At 40.9% G+C, this 15,211-nt stretch overlaps 1 protein-coding gene across 4 annotated transcripts in view; it reads right to left on the reverse strand.

The window, feature by feature from the left end:
* Positions 1 to 15,211, reverse strand: part of gli3 (GLI family zinc finger 3) — a 132,488-nt gene that overhangs the window by 71,981 nt on the left and 45,296 nt on the right. For 3 of the 4 annotated variants that reach the window (XM_038300629.1, XM_038300627.1, XM_038300626.1), the window contains one exon: positions 8,142 to 8,387. In XM_038300629.1, the coding sequence (XP_038156557.1) occupies positions 8,142 to 8,387 (246 nt within the window). The remainder of the gene's footprint in view (positions 1 to 8,141; positions 8,388 to 15,211) is intronic. The other variant, XM_038300628.1, reaches the window with a different exon arrangement.

The following is a 15,211-nucleotide window of genomic DNA, read 5'->3' on the forward strand; positions in this document are numbered from 1 at the left end:
AGAGACAAGAGCCAGATACGGCTTGTTGGCTGAAGGAATAAGGGTGCTTATCTTCACCGCCGTAAGAGAGAAATACAGAAAGGCACTGATGAGATTTAAATACAAGAGAAACAAACATGCCTCATCCCCCTCCAGCTCACCGAGGTGAGGTGCTCATCCTACTGGAGATTGGAAGGTAAACTTAAAGAAGAGCAGAGCACTTAGGAGAAGCCCCTTAAGCAGGTAGTTTGGGCTTTTTACTTGTTTTCTTTTATTTAGGGGGCTTTTGCCAAATGCAGTTTCTTCTCTATTTGGGTGGACAAGAGGCCACAAATCTTTCTCCTAAGTCTTTTTGTTTTTACTCGCCTCTGCAAGTCTACTGATTAACTAGTCGAACCCACAAAGCAGGATGACGTACCGACAGATGTAGCTGCACTGATCCAAGGAAATGAGAACCATTCCTTCAGAGCGTCTTCAGCTCTGGTCTTAATTCTTTTTTAGCCCCTTCATATTTAATCTTGTCATTGTCAATGAGGGCCTCCATTACTCCAAGATATTAAGTTCACACTTATGAGCCTTGTGACGAGAGCACCACATGACCTTAAGACGGTATAAGAGTGCATTCCCAGAGCACTTCATACTCTGCTTAACCCTCTTAAACCATCATGCACTACAAAGGGGCAAAAAGCATGTGAGAATATTGCCTATCTTACAGCATAAGATGCCTCTAATAAGCTATATAAAAGGGGATGATCTGATTATCCCTGGCGTGCTGGACCAAGGGGCCACAGCAGAGCAAGGGCCTATGTTGTTCTTTCTTCATGAAAGGAGTTGGATGGAAGGGATCCCTCTCCATCGCCTGCAGTGTGCCTCGGGCTTCTCTGTGCAGGCGTACTGCTGGGGGACTACGCTGAGCCACCGCTCTCAAAAAGCCAATATTGAAACAATCACAAAGACAAACACTTACCCTTGAAACAGGCACGTGTCCTCTCACCCCAGGCTTTTTCCTGACTCCCCCTTTAGGGAGGGGAGGGTGTTTGAACCTGCTTCCCAGTCAGTTGTCACATTTAAACTGACAAGAGACTAGAAAGTTTGTTCTTTGAATTTGGTTTTACAGAGAGCCCAGGAACACTTTTTTCTTCTCTTTACATATATATACTAACAGACGCGTACATAAAACACACTTTGTTGTTCTGAACTTAAACCTTGCCTTGTAAGTCTTCTTTCTTGAGATTTACAACATATTGTCACACCAGAGAATAAAGGGTTTTTTTATGTGATAGACAAACACAAATATATAAAAACGGCAAAGTGGAAGGTTAGCTGTTTTTTTTATAAACAAAAAATAAGTGTCATGAACATCAATATTGAGTCTCTAAATAAAATGCAGCGTAAATAATCGCCTCTTATTAGTCAACTAATCAGTAAACAGCACCAATTCAAGCTTTTGGTATTTTAACCTATCATGTTATGGGTGTCCACCTAAACTAATGGCCCAGGCAAGGAGAAAATCAACACAAGAAGCAACCAAGACGCCAGGCAGATATCTACAAGAATCTGTTGACCCCCACATTTGGTCATTATGAAGAAGTGGTAAAGAAAAGGCTAGAGATAATCTTTAGCGAACACAGGACAGCAGGGCAAAGTGTATGAAAAGATGGATGACATGAAAAAAGAGTGGACCTTCACCATCCAGCGCCACAAAAATATGGCGAGAGGAAAGGAATGTATTAAATAAAAACCTATAAATATGTGAAAATAGAACAGTTAAAGCTAAGAACTGAAAACTGTACATTTTAGAAACTGATTTTCACAGTTTAATTCAGTTTGAGCTATTTTGATACGTACAGAACACTGGCAGAAACATCCCACAAAAGACCCTTCAAACATCAGTTTTACAAGTACTGACCAGGGGAGTTAGAAAACTACACAATCTCAGGTTTTGTTTCTTAATTGCCCTAAATTTAGCTTCATACAATTAATCTTTTTACCAATAGAGTCTACTCAAGAGAAGGATCCCTACAGCATAATTTTGCACTTAAAGTATTCAATCAAACTACTGCTTCGACTGCACAATTCAGCACCGGTTTGAGTTTTTCCATAACATAAAATCCCAACAGCATCTCTAAAAGTTAGGGGTTCAAAAGTGGCAAAAAATGGTAAAAAGTTTTCCCATTCTTTCAAGATTGGTGTTGTGCATTCTATTTGAACTGAGGGAAGAAATGCACAGTCAGAACTTTGGAGTAGCGTTTGGTGACAACTCACTCATGCACTTCAATGGTCAGCTGGGTTTTGATATTGAGACTGGCAGAATAACTTGCACTGCAGTTTAGGTTTCAACTAAAAAGACTTAACATTGATCAACCTTGTAAACAGCCTCTACTGCACTGTTGATCGCTCCGTGTATTTTTCTCAGCACACTGGCGGCCCGTAAGCAGCCACCTTCTGCTGAACTCTCAGAGCAAAGTTTCTGTGATACATGTGAAGATCTTTGGCCAAAACACCCTTATTTTCACTGCCTCTAGCTTAGCTTGGTGGGTTTCTGGGATCAGTCAAGGACAGCAAGGCTTTGGTATGAGGGATTAAGGTCCTGGCAGTAAGATATGGGCTAGATCTGTTAAGGAGCTAAATTGTACTGATAGGCAGGCAGGCATCACTGCTTGAACAGACTTAATGTGCCCATTCTCTGCCTATCAGTGACCTACTGTGTCAGTGATATACTAAAACCCCCAAACCGACATTTCTTCAGTTCCATAAGTACTTTCTTTGACTTTTATCTAACTCCCTTCCTTTCATTTAACATTCTCTGGGGTTTCAGCGTAGCAGCAGCAACGTCCACGGCATGCTTAGCCTGGCAAAGAAGGAAAGAATTTAAAGACGAAGATCTCCTCGGAGGAAGAAGGGACGCTTCGCCAGCAAGTGGGCCGACTGTTGCTAAATGACCAATGGCCGGCTAATCGGGACACAATGTAAACAGATGTCAGCACTGTGCGTCTTATTCATGCTTCCTAACAATTAAGATTTTAAGAAAGACTTTTTTTCTCATTAATCCTAATCTCAGTCCTTTTCTCCTTATCCCAGAGCAAAGCCATGTGTATTAGCGTTGTGGTAAGAAGGATATGGACTCGTATCCAATGTTTGCCCAAGAAAAGCAGCTAAGACTCAGCCATCGCTACGATTAGCTACTGCTAACAATGGAAGTAATGTTTCCTTGGTGCCTCCTCTTTTCTCCTCTGAAGTGGGTGTAAAAACCAGAGTAAACACAGTCTTAGGCTGAGGACACAAGAGGAGTAGGAGATTGCAAGTCTGGGTGAATAGAAGGGATCCCCCCCATCCCCGAGGATAACACCCCCCTTCTTTCTACTTGTTTCTCAACTCCCACACCTCCCATAGCTCCACCACCATGTTAACGACCCGGCGGCCAGGTGTGGCAGGGCTGCAGGTGCCATCGCATTTAGGCACATTAAGCACTGACACACAGCAGTGCTAAGAGTAATCGGATTTACCTGGATGTCTGCTGCATGGCATGCTGCTCCCTGCAAGCGCAGCACAATAGCTTACCTCCCCCTCTCCATCACACACTGGCAACGCACACACCTGGGTTGAATTTAGGAGGTGACAAAGCCCTTTGAGTAAGAGTTGTGTGTGCGCGTGCAGAGCCAAACAGTGGCTTTATTACACCTAGTGGTGCAGGAGTGGCAACAGATGCTGCAGGTCTGTGGTTCAAAGTACTGCGGGTGAGAAATGGCATTAGAATTGCTAAGGTTTAAGGGAACTCCTTTGGTTCTGCTGACCTTAAATACGGAGAAAAACCCCTGAGACCAGTGTCTGGTGTTTGTATCAATCGGTACCGCCTTGAGACACACACTCATGTCCTTAACACCTGAGGCCAGGAGGAGGCGTTTCACACAACAATGCTCTCATCTTAGATCATAAGTCTTCCTGAGCAGACGAGAAATCGTAGAAACATAAATAAAAAACAACAGCGGCCATTCAGACTTTATGTTTTTAAAATTGAAATGTTGCTATTTTCCATTCTCACTAGGATGAATTTGAATTTTATTGGAGTGCTTAATTATTGTATTAGCACTTTTGATTTAACGGCAGGAAATGACATTTAATCAGTCTTAAGTTTAAGCATATTTTAAGTATTTTTGTATCTTTATTCCTGTTTCTCAAACGACATTCAGAAATAGGCAGTTATAATCTGGATTCATTTTCTGAGCAAGTGGTGAGAAAACATGTAGAGCTGCTTCTTATTGGTAATGCAGAACTAAGCACAGTTTCTTCATAAGAAGAAAGTGTAAACATGATGTCTTAGTCATTTTACCTTAAACCCAAACCTAGTTTCAACATACACAATGCTAGAATCTCAATTTAACTAAGATGAGAACTTTTTAAACTTTTGTAAAAAGAAAGTAAAAAATTATTCAAGAAGAAGACAATCAATTCTAAACTGGTGAAGCTTTTAATTTTCCTGCCAAAAGGTGCAAAGAGGGCTTCCAGGTAGGGCTGCAACTAACGATTATTTTTGAAAATCGATGAATCGGCCGATTATTTTTTCGATTAATCGATGAATCGGACACAAAATATTTTTTTTATATTAACCTCTTTATTCCAAAATAAACATTTTAGACGGAACAAACAAGCACACAAGTACAGGTTTCTCATTAACTGTACTGGTGCAATATGAAAAATAAATGTTTGTTTTAAAACTACGCAAACTTACATGAGAAATGTAGCTGTACATCCACAAAATATAGGGTACTTTGTTTCATAAAGCGCAAAAAGAGACAGGCATTTTTGTTTTTTAAAGCCCCTAAGGGGTTCAAACAATAGGCCCCCCCATTTCAACAAATTAGTTTTTTTTAGACTAGAAGAGTTCTGCCTTTTAAGACAGGAAAGTATAGCAGTTAAAGTTGCTACTTGAGAAAATACTGAACCATAGAGATAAAAATAGCCCTGTGATTCAAATTATAAATTGTATTTGGAATAAAAATGAGAGAACTAGGGGTGGTAAAAAACACATCCTCCAAAGACAGATATTTACATGGGAATGTGGCAGATAATTAATTGACATATTACTGATCTTGCTGGATTTTATTCTGCTTTACTTCCATAAATTGCAGGATCTTCTTTACTTTATCTTTGCCAGAAGATTTAAACTTTAAAAGCCTTGCCCTCATAATTTGCAAATTAATTTATTTATAAAGAAAATATAAACGCTGCTTAAGCTACTTCAAATGAAATTAAAAGTAAAATAAGTAGCCAACCTTATCACTGTCTGTAACCTACTAACACGGTAAGGAAAGCATCAGATGAGCTACCTGAGAAACTAACGTTACGTTTCCCCACTTTAAAATGAAACAAACATGGTTACTCATCCTGCTGATCAGCTCTCTTCACTGCCATTGAAGGCTCCAACATGTTTTCTTTTCAGGTGCTGCGTCATAACAGTGGTGCTTCCGTGCCATGTTTATTTGTTTTTACAAAAGTTGCATGTTACGACTTTTTTCACTTTACAAAGCGCAGGCTATTTTAATTATTGTGATCAATTTGCGCCGTCAATCCCGGGGCATGCGCGCTTCATTTGCAGTCTGGACGCTGAGGGTAAACTCCTCACTAAAATCCTGCGGCTCGGCTGCAGCTCTGAGAGGGATTCTTGTGGGAGAGGGAGAAAGGCGTTGGGATGGGGGAGGCGCCCCACGGCAGCAGCTGCCGCTGGAGGACAAGAGTAGGAACGATACATGCTTTCACGTAAGAGTCTCCAAAAGCCGCCAGTGACATCGTAAAAAGTCGCCAGATTTGTCGCTAGTCGCTTTTAAAAAAAATAGTCGCTGGAGGGGTCTGAAAAGTCGCTGAGTTGGCAACACTGCAACTGCGGCGCTGACTCGCTCCGCCATATTTTTTTTTCTTCCCCGGGATGACGGCGGCGGCGGATGACGCATTAATCGCGCGACACAACTAATCGATGATTAAATTCGTTGCTAACGCTTTTAAAAGTCGATTTTTATCGATTTTATCGATTCGTTGTTGCAGCCCTACTTCCAGGTAGTGTAACCTATCAATCAATCAGTCAATAAATCAATCAATCAGTTTATAAAAACAGCTTTTATGGGATGCTCTACGTTCAAAAAAAAAAAAAAAGTTAGAACTGTAAATTTTTACTATTTTTCAAGGCTGAACTTTTAAAAAAGATGAAATTGTCCAGAGAGCTGTTCAAAACAAAATTTCTTTTTGTTTTACACTTGTGTAAACAAAATGAAAAAAAAAAATCTAAGTCTAAGTGTATTCAAATCTCCAAGCAACATAAATCATAAATCAGTGAAATTCAGCAGGCAAGCAAATAAGGAGTAAGCCGAGGCAGCTGCTCATTACTGCTGTTGCAAAGTTAACTTTTAATCTCTTCTTATTGTCATTTAGTCAGCTCTAGGGTTTAATGCCACCTTTTCTATAAACATATTTCTAAAATGTAAAGTTGAGTGACTGTTTGTACTAAACATTCATATTCTTTCTTGAGCTTATGATCTAAAATTGCTGCTACACTATTTTTGCATTCCCAATAACTATGTGCATTTTATTGATTTCCTCCCCCAAAATAAACATTCAGATCTAGGTATTTAGATCTTGATCTCACTATAAAACTGGATTGTGCTGTAGTTATATTTCTTAAAAGACCAAACTGGATATGGATTTGCCCTTTTTGTCTTTTAAAGTTAATGACATATTAGTTGTTAGTAAATTGACCGTTGTTAAATTATTCGAAACCAGAATTAAAAAAGTACAAAGAATGAGTTTACGATTAGGATCTGACTCACTAAAAAAAGGGTTTTCATGGTAGCTGCATACCATGTGGAAAATTTGTAAGTTTTTTAAGAGCGTAAATGATTTCAGTCAAGATAAAAATGGCAATTGAGGCAGCTCAGAATCTGCTGTGCAGAAGAGCGAAATGTTCTTAGAAGGCAATTTAAAGCTCTGTCCTGCTTTTTCAAGCCCCTAAGATTCGGTAACAAAGAAATTCTCTTAAAGCTCCATGACCCTTTTGACTTTTCATGCTTCTTTTGAACTCTCCATTTCAGACTTTGACTTTTCCGCATGACCCCAAGCCTTGGAGTGACCTCCAACCCCCTCCTTTACTACCCCCCATCTCCCTCCAGCGGTCTGGAACCACCAGGCCTCCTTCACACATACCCACACGCATTCATAAAATGAGAAGTGGCAGTGTTGCTGAGTTAGGTCAGGATGTAATGTGCAATAATGTTGTGCCCTCAAGGCTCCTGTCCAAAGCACCCTCACCTGGTTTAAAGTAACCTTTCCCTTAAAGAGGCACCTTGGTGGCTCTACTCTCAGGCACCCAACCACAAGGGAGTAGCGGTTAATGAAGTGGCTAAATAAATAGAGTTACAGTACAAAGCTAGGGATAAGTGAAGTTTTCATTACTGTCAGTGCTTTTAAATTCTGCAGTCCAACTCTGTCTGGCCCAATTTGAGGGCAAAATAACCAAACTGAGCAAACAATCACATGGAATCTTTGTCCAAAGGCCAGAGTCACTGCCAAATTAACCTCCTAATCAGTCTCTTAAAACATCTTTCTTCCATGCTTTCTGTTCCAGTGTGCACACACAGCTTTGCTTTTCTCTAACTACCACTATTTACCCTATCTTTGCTTTAAATTATCTCCAAACTCTCAATTGAACCACAGCTCTATCCTCACCTTCCTACACCAGGGCTTCGTCTCCTTCCCTTTCTCTCACACCACTTCTCAGAGTCCCAGAGAGAGAGAGAAGGAAGCAGAGCAGGGGGGGCTGCTGAGATTTGACTCTGCACTACTTTTGGGCTTTGAAGTGTGTGTTGATGAGAGAAAGTGGAGTACTGTGTTCAGACAGGCCCCTAATGAGGGAATTAAGAAGCTACGCCGGCCCATTCCCCATACTAACTTCCCAGGCACTAAACCAGACAAGGGAGTGTGCACGTGTTCGCAAGTGTATGTCTGTGCAAGTCTAAGAGAAGGTCTAATCTGTCAGACTTAATCAAGCATCTAACAGTCGTGCCTTTCACCTACAGTAAGGAGGCAAAGCCACCCTCAGCATTTAAAGTGCTACAAACACGCCCTTGAGCTGTTAAGTTTCTAATTTCTTTACTTTTGTAGGCCTGTGGACTTACGGTAGTGCGAGTCTAGGTAGCCATTACGGGGGTCCATGGCAAACAGCGTGCCTCTGTAGGGCAGGGCATGGTCAGAGAGATGGGGCAGGGACCCGTGCAGCTCCTTTTTGAGCAGAGACGGGCGTTCTTCCGTCGAGGTGGAGGGTTCCTCGTTCACGGTTCTGTCAAGGGCGCCGGGCGTCTGGGCCTGGGAGCTAATGGCATTGCGCCTCTCACGGTTGTATGGAGTGCTTGAGCTCTCTTCTTCTGCCAGAAAAAAAGTAAAAGAATGGGGGGAGAGAGAAAAATAGATGTTAAAGACAAAGACATTTAACAAGCAAAGGTAGAAGTAGAAAGTTAGTTTTGCCATCAAGGTCACACCGTCAATTTGAAAACTGTCAGATCCAAACTTTTAACATTTTGAGTCAACGGAAATTTAGAAAAAGTCTACAGGAAAAGACAGGCATTCTAAACTTAATGAGAGAACAAAAGACAGATATGGGGTCTTTCAATGATCTTCAGTATGCCATTTAATCAGGATAAAGGTGAAGCTGAGCTCAAGTCCTGAACTCTACTGAAAACTCATGGTCTTTGACCCTTTGCATGGCCTCTGAACTGATGTGCACAAAGGTCATATAACCTCCTGGTATTAGCATTAGTCCTTTCTGTAGTTTGATACTTTCTCTAAAAGTGGAATGGCATGTCTCAGACTACTTATCATTTGAACTTAAAAAAAGAGTATGCTGGTGAAGATTCTCAGTCATTCAGGTCATAGTCATTCCAAAAAAGTTAAAAAACAATCCACTGCACTTTGTTTCCAAGTTTGAAGACCTTTCACTTGCCACCCAAGATAAAAAATGTTATTTTTTAATTCAAAAATGTTTTTTTGAATTTAAATAGTTTCCCGGATGAAACTTTTGGACCGAACAGAAAAGAGTAATTAACAAGGAGGCTCTTTTTAAAACACATAAACTGTAATATCCATTATATCTAAAAAGATGTAAATAATAACTGCTCAAGTATTCTGATAATTGCTTCCATGATGCTTCAGTTTGTATGAGTCTGCAAAATTTCAAAGGATAAAATTCAAGAAAACAGAAACCAATAAAACCTCAACCATTCCGTATTAATCTTTCACTACAAAGATGCAGTTTATTTCAGCCGGTTTCTATGTTGTTCTTTTATAACTTTGGTCAAATCAAATGTTATGTTTTGTCCATTTCCGGAATTGCAAAGTTGTTTATTTTCTGTCAGATGTAACTTTTACACTTTTTAACAGGTTTGTATTTCTAAATTTTTTTTTATTGTTATTTTTCCATTTCTGCTGCTGTGTTTGTAATGTTCATTCTGCAGAATGTGTTAATTCTAAACATTTCTGTATTATTTCCTTCCAACTTTAATCATATATATTTTACTCATAGCATACTGTAAGTAAATGGATACTTGATAAATAAATAAATTAGGTGTCTCATGCCGAGAAATGTCTACAAGCCAAAAAGTTGCTCAATTTGGTTTCACTAGGGGTCAAAATTTGTAATGAGGTCGAAATAGTCGAGGCACACAATGATTAAAAATCTGGTATTTTGTAAGATCCTCAGAAACAATGTGTGCTAAAGAAACGGCCAAAGAGGATTTTTATGATTATAAAAAAAATAACAACCTGCCTTTGTATTTAAAGGCATTTAAAGGTCACTTTTAAACTTTACTGTTTACAAAAGAAGAAAAAAATGGAAATAAGTGCAACATAAAAGAACAAACTGTTTAGTTAATTTAAACTTTAATTTTTCCCATAACCCACGTTCACTGGCTATAACTTTCCGTAAATCATACACATGCTCAGCACTTGTTTTAAGTTATAATGAGTTCATCATTAAGGATGCTGGCCATCAGTGCATCCAGCTTTTTCTTTCCAGCATTAATGTCCCTCACTGAGAACCTGGCAAAACGCCCCTACGCTGGCGCCAAAGGTTCTGTAGTATTAACAGCCTACCCCCACAATCCGCTGCAACCCAACAGCAATCCAACTGCCAATTAGAAACAGGGCAGAGGGCCAGATTAAAGAGCGCCACCTTAAGCACTGCAAAGGGTTGCACTTCACAAAAAAAGAGAAGCAATCAGAAAGGAGCAGAGAATTAGATTGAAAGAGGCAATGAGAGAAGAGGAGGAGCGGTTCAAGGAGTCTCTGATTTTTATTCCCCTCACTATCCCACATCCATTACCTGCGACCAGAGCCAGCCATGCCCTGATGCAGCCCTGGCAGCGGATTCAAGGATTTTAAATGCGGAACTGACAACCGGAGAGAGGAAAGTCACTCTCATCCATGGGAAATGACACTGTCAGTTATGATATAAGTATTTAATCCTATACTGCACAGCCAGTGATCTTATTAAGGGGAATAATGCAACTTATACGGTTAAAGCTGGATTAATAGGTCTCTGCTTGCAAAGCCCAATATTAACATAAAGGGATTTTGGAATTGAGTTCATCTCCTGACATGGATTGAGGAAGTCAGGACTGTAAACTGCAAAGGAGAGTGTGTATAAAGCTATGTCTAGCACTGGGTCCTGCTTTCTACTCCATACCACACTAACATATGCAACAAATCTACAACTACAGATGAGAAAATGAACTGGCTAAACACTTCCCAGTTCTTTTGAGCAAAAAAAAAGAGAGACTACAGGCACTACAGTTTTACAGTTTGCTGTTTTAATTCCTCCTGGTTACTCTCCAAGAACTGTCTTGTTGTTCAGTAGTGACCCCCACTGCTATTTCAAACATAACAAGTGAGGTCAAGCGGCAAACAGTTCAATCACAGCACTGTCACAGTGCACCCCCTCATCCCACCCTCAAGAGGCAGAGGGTTCATCATTCTACTATATACCACCTTCAGGGGCTTCATTACAAGAGTTCATAGGACCTTAAACGGTTAAACAAACACACACAGTACAAGGGGCTATTAACTTCTTGAGATCTTGGTGGAACAGACCTATTGGTGTGCAGAGATTTCTCTGGTGTGCTGCGTCTGCCTGCTCAAGGAAACCTTTTGTACCATTAAAACATCATGGGCATTTGTGAAAAATACACATGCATCAACAATTTTCTCAAAACTCCATCCTTTCTTTCAACCAATAAACGCAACACACCCTGAAACAATTAAAGCAAAGATTCAAAATCATACACATATCTTTGACTAGTACACACTGCAAAAAACATCTAGAAATAAGTAAAATTTCTTAAATTAAGTGTATTTACCTTTAATTTGAGTAGGTAATCGAGATAGTTTGCCAATGGAATGAGTATTTTTACTCTTAAAATAGGATAATTAGATAATATGCACTTGAAATAAGACAAACCAATTGTGTTTTCTTATTTTAAGTGTAAATTGTCTTCTCAACCCAAGAACAAATGCACTTATTTTAAGAAAAAATTACTTATCTAGATGTCGATTTTTTTCCAGTGCATCTTTAGTAGAGAACTGAGTTAATAAAGACAGAGACAAGGTAAATGTGAGGAACTTTTTTCAAGTTCAAGCTGGCAACCTCTTTCTAACTTCTGCCCATCTGCCCAACAGATCCTTTCCCTTTTCCCTTCTTTCATTTTACATTCTTCTGTTATTTCTCCCCTATTTTCCCATGGTTGCCGCTTCGAGTCCGCTACCAGTTTGCAGGTCTATTCAGAAAATAACACAAAAGCAGCAGGCCGGTCCTCTGTGGACCAGGGGAAAGCATGCCTTAAAAAAAAAAAGAAAAACAGAAAAAAAGAACTATCCCGCTCTCTCTCTATGGTGATTGAATTTCTTAACATCTTTTCAAAAAGCGCTTAAATGCCTGGAGGCGAGAGGAAGAAACAAGCTAATGGTGGATGGGGAGCACTGAACAAATTTCAGAGCCCTTTCCTGCTTGCGTTTGAGGTTGAAAGCGAGCTCTTGCCTTTCAAGTTTCAAAGTCCTCCTTCCTCCCGCAGTGTCACTGAAGGATTTGAAAAGAAGGTAATTGTGCTCACTGCCGTCCTGATCAGAGCACACGCCCCAGCTCTAGTATTTCAGCAGCTTTCTTTGCCACTATAATGGTACCTGGTACTTCATTCCTGGATTCTTTCCCTCTTACAACTCTTTCTCCTCTCCTTCTAACCCTCCACAAATGCACTCTGTTGCTCTCACTCACTTGGTTTCTATCCCTCTTTCACCCCCAGCAGGCAACTCATTAAACCCTAAAACCCTGGTTTCTCCTTTTTTTTTCTCTCATCTGCAGTTTCTATTGTAACATTCTGTTTCAAATACCTTTCCAGAAAACTCACTGTATTGCCTTTAATGGGGTAGTATAAAAGAGTGCGTGGGTGCAATGACAAAAAGAAATTTTGAAAGAGATAATGAGATATGGAGTGGGGCCAATGGCTCAAAGAGTTGGGCTCCAGGATAAGAGGGGCTAAAGTTAAGAGTGTCCAGCCAATTTATAGAAATCAGAAGTGAAACACAACCCCATCCTTGTTGTTTTGAAAGAATGTTCTAGAGGCATAGGTTAAGAAGAGGGATTGCTTCCTCACATCATCCACATGAAAAACTGTCCTCAAGTCACAAGTATCCGGCTAGCTTTCAAGTCTGGGACTTACATTTGTCAGGGGTCTAACAAGGGGCCAATGCATGCTACAATTTCTCCATGAGCCCTTCTCTGAGACAAAGCCAGGCATAATCAGAGTTCTACCTTCTAACTTCTAAAAGCACTATGGCACAAACATGTTTTGGCTAAGAGAGCACGTGGAAAAAGAGGTGGAGGATCGGCGGTGAAATCACAAAAAACACTTCTTCAAAGCTCTTCTCTTCTTGTGCAATAATCTCTTGCTCATTTTTCTTCCTTTCTCTTGCAAATCAACTCCAGGGAAAGACTCAAGACTCCCCCAATCAACAATGAGAGGGGGAAGAAAAATTCCAGCGGCTGGCTAGAGTTTAATAAGAGCCCCACTCCAAGCGGCTTAGGCTTTACGTACCTGATTCACCGGTTCTGGCAGAGCCCCTAAAGACAGAGGGAATCCTTCATGATTAGTGTGAGCTGATATACTAGGGACTGTACTAAACCAACAACAACCAGCAGGCGGGGAGATTAGTGCAATTGTGTGAGGTATTTTTCCTGATCAACTCTTTGGCCGATTAACTCAGTATTACATGATAGTTGCTGCTGTCTTTATCACAGAGTTCAGGTATACATTATGTGGAGGTTATAGAGTCTTGAGGGTTTTCTTTTTTTTTTTTTTGCCTCTACCTAAAAAGTTGACTTCCAAGCTTCTTCAGAAATTAGCCCAAACTTGTTCCATAATATGATCACCTATAATAATAAGCAAGGATAGGGTTGTTAGTAATAGTCATTAATATCCCTATAAAGATGTTTGCTATGGCTATATCTTTGGAGACCTTTGTAACTTTGAACTTAGGCCTGACTGCATCCCCAGGTTTTTACACATCAGTGCATGAGTGATGTTAAACAAAATTGCAGAGAGACATAAGTAAGGTCCCTCCCCTGGTTGGCAGTCTTTTGCCAGCTGATTATTTCCCACACAGCATTCAAAAATGTCCCCCTCAATATTCATCAAGGCAAATTTGATGATTCCCACATCTCAATTTGGCTCTCAGTGGCTCACATCCCCCAACCTCCTTAACTGTTCAACCCATCTCCCCGCTTTTTCTCTCTGCCGCCGGGGGTCTTTGGGGATGTACCCAGATCTCAGCATCTTCTAGTACCGGTCTCCAGCCCCCAGGGCGGGGGAGGTGCTAAATCAAAGCCTGCTTGACTCCTTCCTTCTTTCCCTCTGCTCACCTCAAATCAGCCTCACAGCAGGGATATGTCTTTCCCAAGCCTCCGCCTGCCCCCTCACTGCCCTTCATTCACCCATTAGGGGCAGAGGCCCACCATAGAGCGGCCCGAAACCCCATGACCATTTCATCAGGGCCACATTGTGAGCGGAGCAATGAGCATTGCAGTGAGAGGGCTAAAAGCCTCGAGTTGAAAATGTGCCCTGATGTGTTTCTTTCTTCTTTTTTTTCTTTTTTTGACCATTGATAGTTACAGCTTTTAAGACTTTGCTACTCAAAGGGCATCTTTGCCTGCATTCTTTGACAAATCAAATGCATGAATCTGATCAAAGCTTTAAAGAAGATGCCATTTAGAGCTCTGATTGAGCATTAGCAATTCTACAGGAGGTCACAAGCTAGCTGTCATTAGTTATATCATTACAGTCACCTAGATTGTCCATGTCACAATGTAAAATCAGTCTTTGCTAGGAAAGGGTAACATCCAGTTGGTGTACTTTGTATTTTTTGGGGTCATTCCGGGCAGTGCTCTGATGAGACCAGAGTGGGCCAGCTTTCCTCTGGACCTCAGCACTGGAATTTCACTTCTGAAAGCAAAGTGATTCTGACCAAGTCTGTGGCACTCAGATTAGGATGGCCTCGCCAAGAGAAATGGATATCCAGCCAAGGCAAGGGGATCCAGAGCCAATAGCTGGGCATGACTACAAAAAATACATGCATTTCAAGCACATGAAATGTATTGCAATACATATATGCCTTACAATCTGTCGGTGTGGAGGTAAGGTAACCTCTGGCAAGTTTTAATGGATCAATCTAAATATTTTGTAAAATCAGGATCAGCAGCTTGTGTTTTCATTCTGATACAACATAGTCCAACAAAAATTAACAGCTTTTTCTGCAATGAACTGAGACACAAATTCCCCCATTAGGATGGTTTGCTTGCACTTAGTGGAAGCTGGATAATTAGACACTTCAAAGGCACCTGCCCACCATCCCAGAGGGGGCAGGAATCACCGCCCCTCGCCCTGTTTAAAAGCATGTTAACTCGTATCTGAGGCTAGCAGGCTAATTTAACTTTTGACATTTGATATCTGAGGAATGAGAGGGATCAGCCATTTAGCTGGAACAGGATTACCCTCCCGTGCACCCCCCTCCCCATCCTCCTCCTTTTCCCTCCCCATCAACCCCAAACTCCCACTACCCCCCAACCAGTCAGACCGGATTCATTAATTTTCCTGCTGCTAAGCACTTTATCAATGACTGGTGAGTCCGAAGTGGACTCTCTCTCAGC

Source organism: Cyprinodon tularosa, unplaced genomic scaffold (assembly GCF_016077235.1).
Source record: "Cyprinodon tularosa strain WSP-4 unplaced genomic scaffold, ASM1607723v1 ctg451, whole genome shotgun sequence".
Taxonomy (NCBI): domain Eukaryota; kingdom Metazoa; phylum Chordata; class Actinopteri; order Cyprinodontiformes; family Cyprinodontidae; genus Cyprinodon; species Cyprinodon tularosa.